General features: G+C 47.3%; 1 protein-coding gene across 2 annotated transcripts in view; it reads left to right on the top strand.

Moving 5' to 3' along the window:
* Positions 1-20,388, top strand: part of TMCC1 (transmembrane and coiled-coil domain family 1) — a 467,271-nt gene that overhangs the window by 284,494 nt on the left and 162,389 nt on the right. Inside the window, exon 1 of one of the 2 annotated variants that reach the window (XM_078661697.1) lies at positions 10,985-12,041. The exons of the other annotated variant lie outside the window; for it this stretch is intronic. Within the exon in view, the coding sequence (XP_078517823.1) occupies positions 12,003-12,041 (39 nt within the window). The 5' untranslated portion in view covers positions 10,985-12,002. Of the gene's footprint in view, positions 1-10,984; positions 12,042-20,388 lie in introns of those variants that run through there. 2 annotated transcript variants of the gene reach the window in all.

Genomic DNA, 20,388 nt, shown 5'->3' with positions numbered 1-20,388 from the left:
GGCTCAGTTTGGGTGTGGGCTGTTACCATGACAGCCTTGACAACCTGTTCTGGGAAGGAAGTTGTCTGAGATTGGGTTGTGACTGGCACAACCCTCCTGACCTGTTCAGGGAGGACATCTTGGACTGGGGCTGTGGCTATCACTGCCCCACTAACCTTACCATGGGTATTTACCATTTTAGAATGGGTTTCTTGCTCAACTTCAGCCCAGGCTGAGAGCTCTAAATCATTCCCCAGTAGGCAATCTACAGGCAAGTTTGGTGACACTGCCACTCTCTTGTGGCCAGTGACACCTCCCCAGCTGAGATTGACCACTGCCATGGGATGATCTCTCTGTACTCCATCAATATTGGTCACCTGGTATGTGGCACCAGGTAAAAGTTGCCTTGAGGGGACTAGACTCTCAGTCACCATAGTGATGCTAGCCCCTGTATCTCTATAGGCCTCAACTTTTATACCATTGATGAGGGGCTCCTGTCTGTACTTGCCCAAAGTGTTGGGACAAGTTGTGAAGTTGGCAAACCCCATGCCAGTCTCACAGACAAGAGTATCTAAGTCAGGGGACCTGGTTAGGCCAGAGTCCCCAGGAACTCCCAAAGTGAATGCACCCAAATTCTTGGGGGCACTCCCACCACCTGGGGGATTACTACTAGTAGTAACAGGAGGTTTGGGAATGTTACTTGGGGGTATGTTTTCCTTATTGTTATTCTTTGGGCAACTGCTGTCAGTTTTTAAATGGCCCACCTGTTTACAGGGATAACAATAAGGTTTCTTCTGGTTGTTGGAAGGATTTTGGGACCCACCCCCCTCAGAGGATTTTTGGGGCCCTGATGTGGTTTGATCTGTAGATTTATTCCCACCCTTCTCTTGAGGCTTGGTTGATTCCTTTTTCTGGTCACCACCTTGGTTCTTGGGCCTAATCCTGGTTCTGACCCACTTGTCTGCCCTCTTACCCAATTCTTGTGGAGAGGTCAGATCAGAGTCTACCAGGTGCTGGTGTAATAACTGGTTCTGACAATTATTTAAGACTTGCTCTCTCATAATAAGATTATATAATCCTGTGAAGTCAGTAACCTTGCTACCCAGTAGCCAGCCTTCCAAAGCCTTAGTGGCACAATCAACAAAGTCAGACCAGTCCTGAGACTGAGTTTTCTGGGTGTCTCTGAACAGCAACCTGTACTGCTCAGTGGTTAAACCAAACCCATCAACCAGTGCATTTTTCAGGACCTGGTAATTGTTAGCATCCTCAACTCTAGTAGTGAGGAGCTTATCTCTACCTTTACCATCAAAGGAGAGCCACAGTATAGCTGCCCACTGACTCTGGGGAATGCCCTGCACAGTGCAGGCCCTCTCCAGAGCAGCCATCCATTTCTGGATGTCATCCCCTTGCTTAAAGGGGGGCACTATTTTAGTCAGGTGTTTAGTATCTAAACCCTTCTCTCTATCTCTTGGGAGATTGCTGCCACCAGTGGGAGCTAACCCACTCATTTTCTGCTCTCTAGCAAATGCAAGCTTTTCTTTGGCCAGGGCAAGTTCTTCCCTTTCAATCCTCAGTCTAGCTTGTCTCATCCTTGCTTCATGCTCTCTTCTCTGAGGGGAAGTCAATCTCCTCTGGGGAGAGTTCCTTCTCCCCTGAGAAGAGGCATTAGAGTGCAGAGATCTAATGGAGTCCCTAGAAAGAGATCTATCTCTCCTAACTCCAAGGTTAGGCCCACTTCGGGTTAGTACTGGGGGTCCCCCAGATCCTAGCCCAAGTAAGTCTAAGTTGGCCCTGGTTAGCCTTCTGACTACCTCAAGACCTTTGTCTACCTCATCCCCAGAGAGTTCCTCTTGATCCTCCTCCTCAACTGCAGTAGCAATGTTGGGGAGATCTGGATCCCCAGAGGTTCCCTCTAAGGCTGGCATGTTCTCATGTAACTGAGAAAGCTTTCTGGCATCATATGTCTCTAAGAGACCTATCAGAAAGGGAATGGTGGGGTTAGACCCCTGCTTCAGTTTCCTGGAGACACAGATTTGTCTCATCTCCTGAAAACTGAGAGCTGCATATCTTGAAGTGACCTGTGGAGGGTCAACACTGACCAGGGGAGTCTCAGTAGAGTCCCCCTGAGTCGACATGCTTTTCTAGTGAGGTGTAAGTGGTGCACTTACCTACACTATACGTTTGCCTACTGATCCCTTGCTAGAGTTGTAGTTTAGGGTGTGCTAGGCCCTAGGAGCTACAACAGCTGGTTCAGTAGAACTCAGAGTATTCTAAGCTAAGTTATATGTACCTTTAGTACTTATGTGATCTTTCACAAGATATTCTTAGGGCATGTGTGGTAAAACAACAGCAAGCTCAAATCCCAACCGCTGCTCACCAATGTGAGAAGTTGGCCTGATGTGCAGTGTTCACTATTCTAGTGATCACTATATATCAGTCCAAACAACCCTTATTGATGATTGGTTGTAAGTCAACCTTATAGACCAGCTATCCTAGTAGCATGGATACGAGCAGTCTAAGGCTAAGACTCTAGAGGGCGTGTTAAGCCAGCTGTTTTACCATCACATTACCCCTTGAACACCCAGTGAAAGGACACCACACAAGTGTTATGAAAATAAACAGTGTATTTATTAGAATCACAACAACCCTGTACTCTTTATGAGGACAGGGTGCTAGGCACACAACAAAACTCTTACGAAAATACTTAAGTTAGCACGTTATACACAAATGCCCGAGGGGCACGAAAAACCATATACTTTAAAAGTGGAATGCGAATTATTAGCAGGTAAGTAACAGTTCTAATAGGCTTTGGAATCGCTAGGACTGGACTAGGGAATCGTTAGATTACTACTAGGAGACCCAGGGGACTCGGGTGCAGAGTGTACACTCTCACGCGGGATGCGGGACAAAGTCTATGGAGGCTAGTAAAGGCAAAGTTAGTGTTCACGGGGCGAACCCGACCTGGTAGGAAGAAAACGACAGTGGATCCTGACCCTAGGATAGTGAGGCTATGCTGGGACACCGAAGTGCCGAAGTTACCTAGCCCAGGGGCTGCAGCTGCATAGGTCTGAAAAGACGTCGGGGATCTCGTTGCCGGACCAGGAGCCTGGAAGGAAGAAGTTGCTGGCAGGCGACCAGTGAAGAAAAGTTCGATGGATCCAAGCCTGGATCAAGGAAGAAGAAAACCTGAAAGCAGAGGGGACCAAGTTCTTGAATCCCTAGCCAGTGATTAAGTGGGCACCAGGATGGCACCGGGCGAAGTCACCGCAGTCAGGTGAGTGGGCGCTGCTGGGCTCTGCAGTCTCTCGGACCAGGAGGCGTTGTCGGCGACCAGGATGGAGGTGCGAGCTGTCCCACGAAGGTTCTTGCTGTCGACGTCGCTGGACCCAGGATTGGGCAACAAGTCTTGGCAAATGCAAGGCCCACGCGGTGGACCTAAAATGGCGTCTTGGGCGGACCAGGAGGGTCCAGGGTACTTCTCCGATGGAGGGAAGCAAGGGCCAGTCTGGAGCAACCAGACCAGCAGCAGAAATGTCGTCGGGCGTCGTCAGGAAGGCCACAAGCCAGCGGGCTAGTAGCCAAACAACGCGGTGAGCAGTAAAAAGCAGAAGGGCCCCACGCAGATCGTGGAGATGCTGGGGGGCTGCTCTTCGGTGCTGGAGCTGCTCAGGGTGGGGGCTTCTCGGACCCCAAAGCACTCACCAGGAATTCACTCGGCGGGCTTGCTGGAAAGAAGTCGTGCAGTCTTGCAGATGGCCGGTCCCTTGAGGTCTCGTCGCACCCACGGTTCTCAGCTGGGCTGTAGAGGTGGGTAGAGGTCAGAGGTGCCAGGGAAGCCGGTTCTCGTCGAGCTGGGCAGTCGGATTCCGGAGGAAGGACTTGCAGCAGACCGCAGTGTTCTTAGATGGTGCCTGCGGATGCAGGGTGACTACTCCTTAGTCACAAGGGAGAAATCTTAGGAAGAAGTCTTGAGTTCCTTTCGCAGAAAGTAGTTTCAGGATTCAAAGATGATCTGATTTGGAAGGGGGCCAGTTCCTACCTTTATCCTGTAAAAGGGGGCTGGCACGCGACTAAGTCCTGCCCTATGGGTGGGACTAGGAGGGGGGTGGTTACACCCACTTCCTTGGCGGGCTTTTCCCCAGCACAGGGTCTGGAGTGACCCTGGAACTGGTTCCAGCCAGCCTATGCACAGTGAGCACCGGGGTGCCACGTGCAGTCACCTTCCTCTAAAGCCCTGCCTACCTACAATACACAAAACCCTGTCTGGGACGGTGCTGGCACCGCCCCTGGCAGGAAACCCTTTGTCCTTATCTCCTGCTCTGGGAGGACTCCCAGCAGCAGGAGGGCAGACTTGTGTCTCGGTGGCAGCATCCATTTTGTGGATGCTAAGGCTCTGTCTGACTTTAACCGGGGTTAGGGGTTACATACATGTCGTGTCCCTCTAGAAGGGTGGAATGCTAACCCCGTCGCCAGAATTGGCGAGGGGTTAGTATTCCAATTCGTATGACACCTTACTCGACATGTTTTGATAAAGCGATACCAGAGTTGGCATATAACCGCGAGGGTTATAATGCACTTAAGAGTATATGGTATGCGATATCATGGAAACGGCTAAGGGATGGATCCCGAAAGCCGCAGACAGGCTCAGCACATGCCAGAGCACCATCTCACACGATTCCAAGCACTCTGCCTTCAGGATTGTTAAGGCCTGCCATAGGAGTGACTGATAGGAGATCTGTGTGTCCATTTTAGGGTTAGATATAGGTATACTATATCTAAAGCAAAGGGTGATTACACCACCTTGCCCCAGCTGTCAAGCAGCCAGTTGTGTCAGATTTGGATGGCCAGCCAGGGGTGGCATAATACATGCTGCAGCCCCTGGTAGGCCCTGGGTACACCTATGCCCTGGGTACCTAAGGTACACTGTACAGGGACTGATAAGGTGACTCAGTATCCAATTTAGATATGTACCTAAGGTACATGGAATCCATTTTACAGAGAGAGCAGTGGGCCTGAGGTCCTGAATAGCAGGGCCTCAGGTCAACTAAGTCAGAAAACCAGCAAAACACCAGGCAAAAAGTTGGGGGCAACCATAGTCAGGGTTCTACCTTCCTACAGAGGGGGTAGATGGATGACTTGCTCACTTTGACACTATCCAGAATTTCAGTTAGTGGTAGTTCATTGAAGAAGCATAGAAGCTGTGTTGCCTTTCCTGGAGGGTTTTCCTGTAACCTGGTAGGGGTGGATGTTTTTTTGTTGGTTAAGTAAGAACCCAACATGTTTGTTTAGTTTCTGTGCATTTTGGTTTACGGAATTGTGAGTATTTTATAAAATTCTCTATTAAGCACACTTTGCATTGTGAATTCACTGAAATATTTTTTTTATGGTTGACTTGTATATTCTGTTATGTCTGTGTAGGTATGCCTTGGTGGTTGTTTGTTTTGAGCCAGTTTCTTTGGAGCTTAGTAATTCGTTTTTTTTAACTTTTTTTAACTCTGCATTTATCCAAGGGGTGTATTTTCTTTTGTTCGGCATAGATGTGTTCAGAGAAATTAAGAGCACACAAAGCTTTATTCAGCCATCCATAGAGTATTTGTACAGAATTGATTGTGACAAGATCTGTGATAGATGTAATCAGGTTTTCTAGTCCCTCTAAATTCAGCTTGGCCCAAGATTGATATGTAGTTGAGGGTAAATTAATTTATTTGGTGTGAGTGTGAATGTTGCAGCTTTTTGGGCTGTTTTTTAGACCGGTGTTTTATTCATTCAGTACATAACTAAAAAGGGATGTTGCTGTTAAAGCCTCAGATCATGTTGCTATACAAGCTTTACCTTCTGTGCGTCTATTTTGCAATCTGATGTTGTGCGTCTCTGGCAGAACCTCAGTTTCTATTTTAAAACCTCACTTTGGGTGCATAATCTGTTAAAAACTTTTTTGGGTATGTTACTGCTACGGCCTTAGGGGGTGAGGTCCACTCACTGTTAATGCTTCAAATCATGTGCAATGGTGGGGTGATGGGAGAGTTCTGATGTGGCTGCAGGGTGAGAAAGGAGCTGTGCTGTGCTTGCAGGATGAGAACCATGATGCAGATTCCCTGCTTCCAGGATGAGAAGAGGCACTCTGATTTTTCCACAGGTAGTGCCATCTTCTGGGCACTTTACCCCCTCAGTGGGAGGAGAGCACTGCTGTTCCCACACTTCCCTCAGTGTAAAAGAAGAACCCTGCTTTCTTTGCGCTGCTCAAGGAGTGTGGGAGAAACAAACTGTGCCCATGGTGGACCAGATGTGAAAAAAGAATACTATGGTTTTCTATTTTTTTCCTTGGAATTTATAGGGAGTTAGGGGTACCCAGACCGGGCGTAATGTCCTTGTGAATGTTCAATACAATGTTGTAATTGTGTGAGCTGTACTGGTCTCAGGTTCACCTTAAAGGTGAAGATACTGGCACAGCCATCAGGGAGAAGACCTTTTTTACCCTCACACCACACCTCAACATTAGTGGAGTGTCGCTGGTGAGCGTTTATCGTCCCTTCAGCGTGCCGGGAAGTCACAACCTCGAGGGTCCGCTTTGACGCAGCGGGGCTTTCTAGCGACTTGTGCCAAGCCGCTTCAAATCCAAACTACAAGGTTACCCTTTGTGAGAAAGCCCTCACGAAAACCTTTCCCCTCCAGCGAGGTCAGCAGCAGGCAACTGTTCTCCAGAAAACATTTGTCGTGGGCTGACGCGTTTCGGAGTTCATCCTTCATCTAGAGCCCAGCACAGGTAAGACAACGGCAAAACTTGGTTCAGAACACCTGCATTTATTTAAATAGAGTCCAGCCCTATACAACGAGTTCTCCTGCCCTCCTAGGCGTGTGCTGCATTGCACCATGGTATTTGCAGTCTGTATCACAATGAAACCCTAGTGGGTGCTGTCGCTGTGAAACTGCGCAAATAATTTCTCCAGCGAGTCAATGTCTTAAGAAGTTCGGTGCCTTCTGGCATATGCAGAACAATCACTGGTGAGCGTTTATCGTCCCTTCAGCGACAGCACCCACTAGGGTTTCATTTTGGTACAGACTGCAAATACCATGGTGCAATGCAGCACACGCCCAGGAGGGCGGGAGAACTCGTTGTATTTATTTATTTTATTTATATGATTTATATAGAGTGCAAATACCCTGGGGTGTCTCGGCGCTGAAGGTAGCTCAAGAGGCGCTGGATGGGGTTACTGATTGAAGAGCCATGTTTTTATTTGTTTTCTGAATAGCATCAAGGATGGGCTGTTTTTGATGTGGAGGGAGAGGGTATTCCACAATCTGGATACGGCCACTATAAATCGTCTGTCTCCCCAGGCCACTTTTTTTGTACGCGGGACTGGGAGCAAGTGGGCCGAGGATGAACGTAGGGATCTTTTAGGGATATATGTGAACAAAGCTTTTTTTTAGGAACTCCGGCCCTATATTGTTCATAGCTTTATAGGCGATGCACAGAGCCTTGAATTTAGTGCGGCTTCTGACCGGGAGCCAGTGGAGTTGACGAATGATGGGAGATATTGAGGTGAACTTTGGGGTGCGGGTCAGAATTCTTGCTGCCGCGTTCTGGATTAACTGCATTTTATTAAGGACGTTCTCTTGTGCATTTAATAGAAGTCCATTGCAGTAATCGACCTTGGATAGTACCAAGGTGCACATGAGGGTCTTGCCGGCACTGGGAGGGAGAAAAGGCAGGAGTTTTCTAACCATTCTAAGGGTATAAAAAGAGGAGGAGACAACAGCATTTGCGTGGCTGACAAAAGATAGTTTGTCATCAAATATTACTCCTAAGTTCCTGACCTTCGTAACAGGTAGTGGAGGGGGACCCAGATCAGTAGGCCACCAAACTGGGGACCAGGTGGGGGTGAGGCTGCCAAAAATCACGACCTCCGTTTTGTCGGAATTAAGTTTTAGGCAGTTACATGCCATCCAAGAACTAATAGCCATCATACCTTCTTGAAAGTTGGCAGCAACTGCTCCTCCATCATTATGTATAGCCAGTACCAGCAGGGTATCATCGACGTATGATGTTAGCCTTATTCCATGTGCTTTGATGACCCTAGCAAGTCCGACACATAGATGTTGAATAATGTCGGACTTAGCGAGGATCCTTGGGGAACTCCACAAGGGAGGGTGAAAACAGGGGAATAATAACCACCAAGTTTGACTGACTGTTTACGGTCAGATAAAAAGGAGGTCAGAAGAGTTTTCACCTTGTGATGAATGCCAATGGAGGATACACGGTCGATCAAGATGGTATGATCGATCGTGTCAAAGGCTGTGGACAAGTCCAATAATATCAGGACTGCCGCACCTCCTTGGTCGACGATCATCCTAATTTCGTCCGAAGCCTTTATAAGGGCCGTTTCTGTCCCATGGCCCTTCCTAAATCCAAATTGGGTGTCATCCGGGAGATTGTTCTGGTCAATATACTGGGACAACTGGATATTCATGATTTTTTCAAATATTTTGGATGGGAAGGGAAGAGAAGCAATCGGTCTGTAGCTTTTAGGTTCTATGGGATCAAGATTGTTTTTTTTTAATATGGGCTTAATTATGTTTTTTTTCCAAATGGATGGATAGGAACCTGAGAGGAACATGGAGTTGCATATTTTGGTGAGAGCGAGTCCTGTTAGATTGGAAATAGGCTTGAGGATGGAAGGTGGGGCAAGGGTCGAGGGGGGATCCTGATTTAGTGGTTGCTATTAGTTCTGCTGTCTGTGTAGGGGTGAGTTGGCTGAATTCGAGATATGTGGTGAAGGGGGAGCTGGAGCTAGTGTTGTGACTAGGGCGATCAGTAACAGCCTTGGATGTGAAGTTGGAATAGATGTCGTTGACCTTTTCCTTGAAAAAGTCAGCCAGGGAATTACAAAGATTTTGGGAAGGTTCTGTGGTTGCACTCGCCGGTGGATTAGATAGTTTCGTTACTACTTGATAAAGTTGTTTGGCGGAATTTTTGGCAGTTTCTATTAGTGTGAGATACAATTTGCTTTTTTCTGTAGTTAGAAGCATTCTATATGTGGCAAGTGCTTGTTTGTACACACCTCTATCGTTATTATCATAATGTTTGCGCCATCGATTCCTACAACGTTGCCTTTCCAGTCTGAGGGTTTCTGAGAACCAGGGGGCAGACGGTGAAGTCCGGTTGGGCAACATGTTCTTAGAAGGTGCTGAAGTGGTAAAGGCATTATGTAGCCAGCGACAATAATTGTTGGAGGCTATATGTGGGTCTGTTATGTCATCCGGTTGCGTGGATGAAAGGGTTGTCTGTAAGGTCGAGACATCAATGTTCTTCCAGTCTCGAAATTGAACAGGGGAACGAGAAGTGACATGTGAGTTTTTGTGATTGGTTGTCATGATGGTAAACGTAGCTGCTGAGTGATCTGTCCAAGTTAGTGGTATAACTGTTGATAAAGCAATGTGGGAGTTATTGGTATAGGGCGGGACTCTATTTAAATAAATGCACATGTTCTGAACCAAGTTTTGTCGTTGTCTTACCTGTGCTGGGCTCTAGATGAAGGATGAACTCCAAAACGCGTCAGCCCACAACAAATGTTTCATGGAGAACAGTTGCCTGCTGCTGACCTCCCTGGAGGAGAAAGGTGTTCGTGAGGGCTTTCTCACAAAGGGGAACCCTGTAGAGTGTGTGAGTGTGTGTGTGTGTGTGTGTGTGTGTTTGTTTGTTTGAACTTTCCCGGATTTGCGTCCGCGAGTGCACCCGTTTCAAATACATTCGGAACATGACGACTTGATATTATAATATTACGCGTCTACACTGAATCGAGTGTGTTCACGCGTCACATCGACATATCGATTCCTTTTGTTACATCGTCCATGATAGATACATACGTGGTGTGTACTGGAATTGACTTTTTTCCCCTGAAGAAGGGCTACGGCCCGAAATGCATTGGGTAACCAGGCATACCATGATCATTTTGTCAGAATTTTTTTCTTATAATTCGAAACTATGAGTTGATCTCAAAAATATTAAAACAAGAAAAGAAGTTTTTGGAAGAAACAAATTCAGCAAAGTTTGATTTTACAAACTTCAAGACTACAATTTACTGCTAACGTCTGTCAATTCGAAAATACTGTTCTTTTTGAGTGCGAATGGGGGACGCTCCTCTAGTATGGAGGATAGCGCTATTTTGTTCATTAATGTATCCTCTCTCAGGAGGATTAACCCACCAGCACCATCTACCTTGACTACTAATATTACATTGCAAATTATACTTGAGTGCGTTGCACTACATTTTTGAGTTTCATATGTTTATTTCCATTCTTTCTTAAAGATCGCCAACCTTTCCACCGATGTAATAACTTTTTGTCTGTCTGTGCCCCAAATCCACCACTCATCTACAAAATCTGGCCTACCACCCTGAATGTTGGTGGGACCTTATGTCTTGTGGTTATGTTGTTCGATGTATCATTTCTTGTTCGCATGATTATTTCTCAATCAGTAAATACATTGATGGGAGAGCCCTTGGCTGCTGTACACTCACCCAGTGTGTCACTTTCTGTGCTCTTTAACCATAAAACACGAATCGTGGAGTCAGACAGAGGTGAGTGGGAGGAGCCCGGTATGTGCCGTACTGACTGAAGCAAAGTTGTGCTGGGAGGAGGAGCCGACGGTAAGCCACGCCCACCGGCGAAGGGCTTGCTTTGGGCAGGAGGGGCTGGGCACTAAGCCACGCCCACTAGGAAAGGTGTTAGTGTTGGATGCAGGAGCCCGGCAGGAAGCCACGCCCCCGAAGACGAGGTGATGCTGGAGGAGGGGCCATGCTGCAGGCCCCACCCGCTGAAGGCGGAGTCTAATGATAGTCCACGCCCACTGCTGAGGGGTAGGCGAGGTCCTGGGAGGAGGAGCCCCGCGGCTCCCACCTTCCACCGGAGCTGAGAGGCGCTAGGAGGCGGGGCCTGCTCTCTTTTCACACCCACTGGAGGTGGGTGAGGTCTGTAGAAATCTGAAGGGTTTGTGTCAACCCTCAGCAGTCTTTGCCATTTCTCAACCGGCCTGTGCTGCTGTAGATGTGAACAATCTGGGACCTCAAAGGCTGAGTGGGAGGGGCCAGGACGCCCAGGGTGGGGTGGGGGAGGGAGCCGGCGGGGAGGGCATGGATCCTTCGCAGTTGAGTGGTAAAGGGGCTGAGGACGCGTGAGCAGCTGATCCCTGCTGCCTCGGACCCAGACTCCACGCCTTCCTTCTGTATACCCATGCCCCTCACTTCCCCTCATGCATGTCGGGTCTGCCGCTCTTTGAGACCCCGACTCTCCATGCCAGGTCTGCTGCTATCTGCCAGTCTGATCCTCCCAGGTTCATATCTCGGGTCTGCTGTCCCGGGGACCTCGGTTCTCCCCGCCTCCAGGCCCCCCTGGCAGGCACCCTGCTTTCTAAGAGATCGCCTCCCCCTCGTTGCACCCCTGACAACTCCCTCCCCCATCACCTGCGCCCCTGCCCATTCATGATGCACCTGCGCCTGTGCCAGGGCTGCAGCTCCCTACACCCCGCCTTCCACCAGAGTCCCGTGCCCCTTCTTTCCAAACCTCCGTGCCAGGCTGGCAGTGCACTATGACTCTTAGCGCCTAATGGCGATTCTCCAGCGCTATCTTCCAAGTCCGTGAAACCCAAGACACTGAGCCATCGCCCCAGTCCTTTCCGCCAGGCTTCCGTTCATATGACCTGGCACGTTGTGCCTTTTAGCCCCGTGCCCTTGCCAACCTCTCCGTCCTTGGTATCAGACGTTTCGTTCACAGCCCCTGCCCAAGCACCCACCCACCCTTGGATTTCAGACTTGTAGCTCCTCGAACCCAGCCCACTCTGCCCTGCCCTCCCCCTGTCGGTGCCCGCGCCAGGTCTGCTGCCGGAACAATGGAGTGACTGAGTGCTTGGGACACTGAGATGTGCTGTACACCGTGCCTGCTGATGCTGCCGGCACCCGTGGGTGCCCCTCAGCCTCTGCCCTGGCTGTGCCCTTGCGGATCGCTTCTTCTGCGCCCAGGAGGTCGCCATGGTCCAGCGCTTCAGTCTCCGGAGGCAGCTGTCTAAGGTGGGTCTTGTGCCGCCCCGCCCCTCCTCGGTGTCTGCACACTCGGCAGGCGGTGGCAGGGAGCGGCAGCCGTCCTTCCTTCATTCCTTCCTTCCCCTTTGTTCTCTTTAAGTGGCACATTTCAGGCTCACAAAGGAAAGACACTTGGGGTCGGTGAAGGCGGCACTGTCTCCCGCAGCTCCAATATTGGGGTACCTTGCTGAGCCTGTGGCCCTGCTCCAGGGGGGCAAAGGCGGGGGAGGGGTGTGAGGCGTGTGCCTCAAGGACGCCTGTCAAACCCTGGCCAACAGGAAGCGTGCCCCACGAGGGGGGGGGGGGGGGCACGGTATGGGGAGGCTGTCCCAGGCGTGCCATGTTAGAATCGCATCCTACTATGTGTTAATCGATATGTGCACATGGTTCGTGCTTTGTGCATCTTTGATATCCGGTGGTGTTGCATGCTGTTAAGTGACACCGAGGAAGGACTGCGTTTTATTGCTTAATGATGCTGAGGAGAAGCTGGAATAGGCGAGGAGTGTTAGTAGTAGCCCGGTTTTATCTAGAAAAGCGCACAGTGATATAGGAATTTTTTTTTTGTCACACATATTAATATTCCCTGGTAAAATCTTTTATAGACCACTAGGGGCCCTCTTCCCCCCCTCCATTGGCCACTGTACCACAATCAGACATAACTCATTATCTTCTGACGGGTACACCCAGTTGCACGAGGCCAAGGTGGATCCACCCCCCACGTCACCATTTCCAAAATATCCATTCTTACACCCTGCCATATCTCCGTAAATGCATTGAATTAAACCTAAATATGGCTGGTAGTCTGCCAAGTTATACTTCAACATCCTAATAAATGTCTATTTTCACCTCATTATGTACTGGTGTTAAGATTCACCATCTCTGGCTACAGCTGCCATTTGTACCTCAGTATGTACTTATTAAAATATTCAACTCAAAGCTTCTATGGCCGTTCCCAGCAGCTAGTTAAGCATCCAGCCTGGTCTTGGTATCTTCAGGTTTATCTGTTTGCTTCTTTCTGTATCGTGAAGCCTGGCGTGATCTCCAGGCCGCTGCCCAGCACAGTAGCCCTTTCAAATGTTAGTGACCTGACCTGATGTGTGTCCAGTTCAGCCTGAAAGACCGCGACATGCCATTCATGATGAATTTATTTATTTATTTATGCGTTTTTATATAGCGCTGACTTTACCCGTAGGTGTCAGAGCGCTTCACAATAGGAACAGAACTGAAACATGAGAACATTCCAAGTGAGCAAAATACAAGAGCAAACGTTACATTAAATGACGCAAAAATGACAATCGTGAGCCAACAAAATACAAGAGGTAGCAAACGGTGCATTACAAAAGTGACAATCGTGAGCCAACAAAATACTAGAGGTAGCAATTACAAAAGTGACAATCGTGAGCCAACAAAATACAAGAGGTAGCAAACGGTGCATTACAAAAGTGACAATCGTGAGCCAACAAAATACAAGAGGTAGCAAACGGTGCATTACAAAAGTGACAATCGTGAGCCAACAAAATACAAGAGGTAGCAATTACAAAAGTGACAATCGTGAGCCAACAAAATACAAGAGGTAGCAAACGGTGCATTACAAAAGTGACAATCGTGAGCCAACAAAATACAAGAGGTAGCAAACGGTGCATTACAAAAGTGACAATTGTGAGCCAACAAAATACAAGAGGTAGCAAACGGTGCATTACAGGAGGAAAAAGTGACGTGTGCAGGTTACAAAAGCGTACAAAATAAACATATAGGTAAAATACTGTAATATATGGAGGACACTCAAGCACAAGAACAAACGTTACGTAGGCACTGGTGGCACTTGTGCAGGTATCGAAAACAAACAAATTTAAGAGGTAGAAAACAGTGTGTTACAAAAGAAAGTGACGGGTGCATGTTACACATGAGTCCCAAACACAGGTAGGATAATACTGCAATAAATGGCAGACTCTCAAACCACAAGAACACACTGGGAGGACACTTCCAAAGTCATGCAAAGTAGATTTTTCAATTATTAAAAGGGCTTCCTTCAGATAATAGAGAGGGCATGGATTACATTTGGAAGTGTCTTTGAAGGAGGAGAACTTTGAGGTCAGTTTTGAAGGCCTGGGAGGAGGTGGTGGTCCGGAGCTGAGGTGGAAGTGAATTCCAGACTCTCACTGCGCTGCCTGAAAAGGATTGGGCCATCAATGAATAGAAGGTTGGGGTGCTCACTGGGTGGTAAGCTGTAAAACTGAAAATCAGGGTCTGTTAGTCTGGTCCGGCTTCACAGTGGATGGTGCATCTGCCTTTCTTTGGACATTAAGCGTGGCATTACCAGGTGGTGTTTATCGTGGGATGCAGTTAGTCCTTCCAAGATTTTGGTTTTGATCTGTATCGTTCCTTCATCTTTGGCTCTGTTAAGCCAAAGTGGTTATGGGCCATCTTAGCGTAGATTGATGGTCATGCTGTGGTTGGAGGTGATGTTGCGATTGCCAGAAAGAGAATATTGAGGTAAGGCAAGACTGTCCTAGGCCTTAGGACTTCAAAGCGTATTTTAGGCAGTGTTTTGTTTTTTGGGAGACTGAACTCAGTCAAGGCAGTCTGAGTAGGCCTTGTAGTTTATGGAGGAGCAGGATATTGGGTTGTGTTCTCAGGGTCAAACGGAGCTTTTTTCAAGCATTGCACATTGGGACTTGCACAAGTGTTTTACTAGCTGAATTTGGATGGACAGATCGAACGTCGGAGGTGGCTGGTTGACTCATTGTGTGCATCTTTTTACTATTGATATCTTAAGTCCTAGATCCAGTTGGGTTCTAAAAGCACCCCTGTGCACCTCCGTCATGTTGAATGGTACACCCAGGCTTCCCATAGATGTGCAGTTTCCTTGGTTTAAGGATTTGTGAAGGACACAGCAGGTGCAAACACGTTCCCTCTCACAGTGACCTCATTCTGCCCCTGTGTGTGTGATTGGGGATGAGTGTTTGAAAAGGTTTCCCCATACCCCAAAATTGGTCCCAGGATGCTTGATTATCTTTCCAGGGGGGACCTAGCCTGGCAGTTGGGCAGGATTGTGCCCATGGGGAGACCAATTTGTATATGGCTGGCTCCAAACTGGGGTGGCATGGTGAGCAAATAAACAATGGATTTAACACAGTACTGTGACTGGGGGTGAATGTTTGACAATGTTCAGCATTCCATCCATCATCTTTTTGTGTTGCCGAGTAATAATCCTTATTTAGCATGGATACACGAATGTGTCCTTGTAGGCAGTCAACTGTTTTGCCGTGTGTCCTTGCAGTTGAAGTATGTTTGCATTAGTGCCTTGACACCTTCGGGCGTTAGCTGCACTTTATAAATCACCATCCAATGAAATCATGAGCGCTTGTATGTTTTAGAAAGCTCTCCTGCGGTAACTCAGTTCTGTTATTGAATAAGCAAGAGCCTATGGGCCAGGGCTTATATAGAGAGTGAAAGCCTCTTTAATGCCACCTTGCAAAAAGCAGGATGAATGGCTCTCTGTAAACATCACATTCGCAGTTTAACTCTGGCAAGAACCCTTTGCAGTACATTTATTTATGTATTTATTTATTTATTTAAAGAGTTTTATATAGCGCTGGCTAGACCCGAAGGTATCAGAGCGCTTTACATGAGAATCAACAATGTAACAGAAAAAGATCAGCAATTACACAATACATCCAAAAATAGGCAATACAATTAGGAGAGGTGGAAAAGGAGAGATAAAAGTGGTAGAGGGAGCAGGGAAGGTGAGAGAGGGAGGATAAGGGAAGAGACAACAAGGAGAGACCAAAGGAAGTCTGTCTAAAGCCCGACTGGGTAGGTGACGGCCAAGGAGAGAATCCATGGCCCATCTCCCCTATAGCTAAACCAGGTAGCTCCATCGGGCATCAGACAGAATAGTTCAGTCTCGATACATTGAGAGAAGGAGAGACCTAAATAGAGGGAGGTGAGAGAGGGAGGATAAGGGAAGAGACAACAAGGAGAGACGAAAGGAAGTCTCAATACTCTGCTCTTCATCATTAATGCTCTATGGTACAAAGTTTGATTGTACTACAGAAGTCTGACCTAAAACTTGGACAAACCGAGCAGAGCCTTCTGAAGTGTCTCTCTGAAGCCGACCCTTTGAGAGATCCTGGCCTTGTCCCAGTGTTTGTACTAGCAGTGTCTTCAAGATGGGTCTCAACTTTCCTCTTTCTGAGGTTGACTTCTCTGTCTTAACCCTTTCTCTTGGCACTTTCTCTCTCTTTATCGCCCTCTCACGCTCCCTCTTCAGTTGGCGGGTTATTCTTGCAGGTGCTATTTTTTGGGAGCACCTCTCAGTTTCGTAGGTGAGCCTGCATGTGTGTGAGTCTACCTGGTATTTCTCTCTCCTGGAGCTGCAGTCCTTTTAATGATGTGCTAATTGCCAAACTAGACACAAAAACAACTAGTCCTGCATCCATTATAGGCAATTTACACACATTCTCTTCATCACAATGTAACTTCATCAGGCGAAAGACTAGTCTCCCTTCAGCATTATTAAATCTACCCCTGATTATTAATCTCTCACTTTCCATTTGGTTATTATTTAATGTCTGTGATTCATAAGAGAGTTCTAGCTTTGTATCCCTCTGGTGAACGAAAGGCTTCCCTGGTGCTCCAGTTGGTCCTCATTTTTACTCTTCCGGTGTAAATGTACAGAACTCTGTTGGTGGGTCTGTACTTTATAAAGGCCAGTGAACACCTGCCTGCAAACACTAATGACAGACAAGACAAAAGTGTAATGAAGCACCTCAGTAAGGTAACGCACATAGCAAGTAGTTTTCATTGCACCTACACCACAGATTCCCACAGTCACCACAGTGCCGAAGCCCGCACAGACACAGCATGTCACTCGAATGCAGACCGAGCACTGTTGGTATAGTGGGCAACCACGTCCACCCTACTCTGGAACTCCGCTTTACGGCCCAACATCTAGAGTTGTAGATGGTAACTATGAACTACAGGGATGTTTTTCACCAATGGAATCTGAGTGACGTCAGATAGGCAACGAGGACGAAGCCTAAGTTGTCTATGATGTTACTCAGAACCCCGTGGTGAAAAACATCCCCTTTATTCACCTTTTACCCATCTATAATGTTATGTTATGCATTGCCACAAAATCATCTGCCCCTACTTTTAACTATTGTGCAGGGTAGACGGTAATGGGAGAGCTAAACATGACATGCCCTCTACTCCCTGACGCAAGTGAGAAAAATAAATATCTTATCTGCTATCCTTAACCAAAACCCACTTCCTTCCCTGCCTTTCTTCCCCCTCCTGCAGCTGTGCTTTCTGCTTTCAGTCAAAGCAGAGCTGCACTGCACTGACAGGCTCTAAGGGAGGGCTGTCACCCTGGCCTGGCAAGCCTGAATGATATCAGAAGAGAGGGTGCCAGTTTTGTAATCAACTGGTGTGATGTCATACCAAGGAGTTATGGCTTTCAGAAACTGAGACAAACGATAGAGGCTCTCAATGAGAGCCAATCATACCAGTCAAGTTCAAGGAATCTTTATTCGGTGATTAAAAATAATCATAAAAGCACATACATAAATACATGAATAAAAAGTCATTAAACATTTCAAGATCCTGATACAAAAATATTAGTGTTAACATGAAACACAAGCAAAGAGAGAATATAACACTTTGGGAACAATAAAATCGGGAACACATCATTCATTACCCCTAGTTAGCCTTAAACGGACTGCTACCTTAATAAAATTCATTATACAACAGTGTAAACGGGTCCGATGCTTTTTGTAAAAAGACTAATGCCTCCCTGGCATGTTCCAGTTTAGCTTGTTTTAAAACTTTTACAAGAAATCTGCGCCTGGGCATTATAAAAAAAGGGCAGAAAAAAATAAAGTGAAGGGAATCCTGCGGAGACCTGTTGTCGCAGCCGCAGGATCCCTTCTGTTCAATTGATGTTGCAAACCCTGCTGGTGATTACAACATAAATGGGAGTAGGTTCAGTCTAAACCGACACATCAAGAATCTATCCTGTGCATTGTGCATAAGGTACAAATATGGCTCCATTCCCTCAACGCTCTTCACCAGGTTGTGAGCCCTCACTGTCTTTTTAAGCCCTTCAGCCTCAGCTCTACATTGACATTTCAGCTCTAGAAAGATTTTCTTTACTTGCATCTTATGCTGGGCTACAATTGTTGCAGGGTTAGTGAAGAGATTCCCAAAGCCTAGTTCCTCTAGGGTGTTCTTTACATAATTGAGCCAGGGAATTCTCATACTTTTGTCCCTCTCTAAACAATCCGATAACATTTCTCTGCCTAGGGACGCATCAGGATTAACCCAGATTTTTAACCAGGCCACAATTGGCCTGAGTTTTACCAAATCATCTAGGTGTGGCCTCCCTAATTCCCTGTGTGCTATGAAGCCAGCAGTACTTGGGGGCACCCTCAGGATGGATTTTAGGTATTTGTTTTCCTCTTGTTGGATTCTTGTGGTGTTAACAAAGCCCCATACTTCTGCCCCATAAATTACTTTAGAGCATGATACGGAGCTGTACAGGTTCATCACCTGTTCCGGGCTCCATCTACCTAACCTCCTGCCGTAGCTTACTATTGCCCCATTAGAAGCGATCATTTTGCAGCAACGCTCCTCCACCAGGGAGTTAAACTGTAAGGCGCCATCAAAAGTTACACCTAGGTAAGAAAACGTTTTAACCTCTTCTACTATGTGACTTCCTATTGTGTAAGTGAATTTTGAAGGAGTTTTTTTACCAGCCAGGAGCACATAGGATTTACCCAGGTTAACAGAAAGATCTAGGGCACCCATGAACTTAACAAATCCGTCAATCAGGATTTGTAAGCTCCTGGGTGTGCGTGCAATCAGGACCGTATCATCTGCATAAAGCAGAACAGGAATATGACGCAACCCCACCCTTGGGCAGTCTGTCTTTAAACCTAACAGATACTGCTCCAGATTATTGATATAAAGGGAGAACAAAAAAGGGGCAAGAATACAGCCTTGCCGGACTCCACTCATACAGGGAAAAGAGTCAGTCAGCCCCCCCCCTCCCTATTAAAACGAACCCTAGCCGTGGTGTCACTATGCAGTTCCCTAAGTATGTTAGTTAAGCCACTCTCTATCCCCATGTGGGACATCATGTCCCACAATTTCTCCCTGTTGACGTGATCAAATGCCGCAGCCAAATCCATGAATCCCATATAGATCGATTCATCACTAGCCCTGGCGTATTTGGCAGTCAGCATGTAAAGATTCAGGCATTGATCACTGGTGGACCTCCCTGTCCTAAATCCATATTGAGTGTCCGAGAAGATATTAATTTCTTCGGTCCACTCGGACAGTCTATTGAGGATCGCCCTACCCAGGAGTTTAGCCGATACGTCAATCAGGGATATAGGACGATAGCACTTAGGGTCGTCCCTTTTGCCCTTCTTGAAAATCGGCACAATTATAGCATTGGACCAGGACGGTGGCAAACCGCAGGTGATAGCAGTGTTTATAACCCTGGTCATTAAAGGGGCCCAAAGTTCTATGCTGCTCAGAAACAGGTCGGGGGGAATACCGTCAGGGCCAAGGGCTTTATTTCTGGTCAGACCCTCTATCCCAGCAGTAATCTCCTTGATAGTGAATACAACCATTGAGGCCTGAGTTGGAATTTCAGGTGGCTTCACGGGGGTACCTGACTCATGATTATACAGACCCCTATAGTGAGTGACCCACTGTTCTGGAAGGATGTTAGACCCTATCTCCGGAGTGTCGTTTTCCTGGAAGGTGGGTTTGTTGATGATTCTCCAAAAACCCGCTAAATCCTTTCTTTCCCCTGCTTCTCTTAAGTCTGCCCACGCTTCTCCCTGCAGAGCGAGTTTCCTCCTCTTGGTCTCTTTCTTATATTTCTCCCTGCACGCCTTAATTTTTTGGGGGTCCCTTGGTTTAAATTTAAGGCTGCTTTTAAGCTCCCTCAATGCTTTTGAACAATCTTTATCAAACCATCGAGGGTTGCCATGGTTCCTTGTAGGCGCACTAATTTTTAGTAAGCCATCAACCAGATTAGCAATCTGACCGAATGCTTCCAGTAGCCTTGGTCCGTGGACTTCTGTGTCTAAACAGTCATAGATAGCAGATTTGCCAGCGTCTGCCAGGGCCTTATAAAACTTTTCCCCATCTAAATTGGCCCACTTTAATCTCCTGCCTTGGTCTGTTACCCTCTCCGTGGTTGTGCGGTGGTCTCTACTTTTTGAACCCACCCTATACATCAGCTCCAAAACGAGTGGGTTATGGTCGCTGAAGCTACTCCATTCTATCCCTACACTAATTATCTTATTTTGCAGGGATC

The sequence above is a fragment of the Lissotriton helveticus genome, chromosome 9, assembly GCF_964261635.1.
Source record: "Lissotriton helveticus chromosome 9, aLisHel1.1, whole genome shotgun sequence".
NCBI lineage: Eukaryota > Metazoa > Chordata > Amphibia > Caudata > Salamandridae > Lissotriton > Lissotriton helveticus.
Note: the sequence above shows the minus strand (reverse complement) of the source record. Positions and strands in the feature narration are given on the sequence as shown.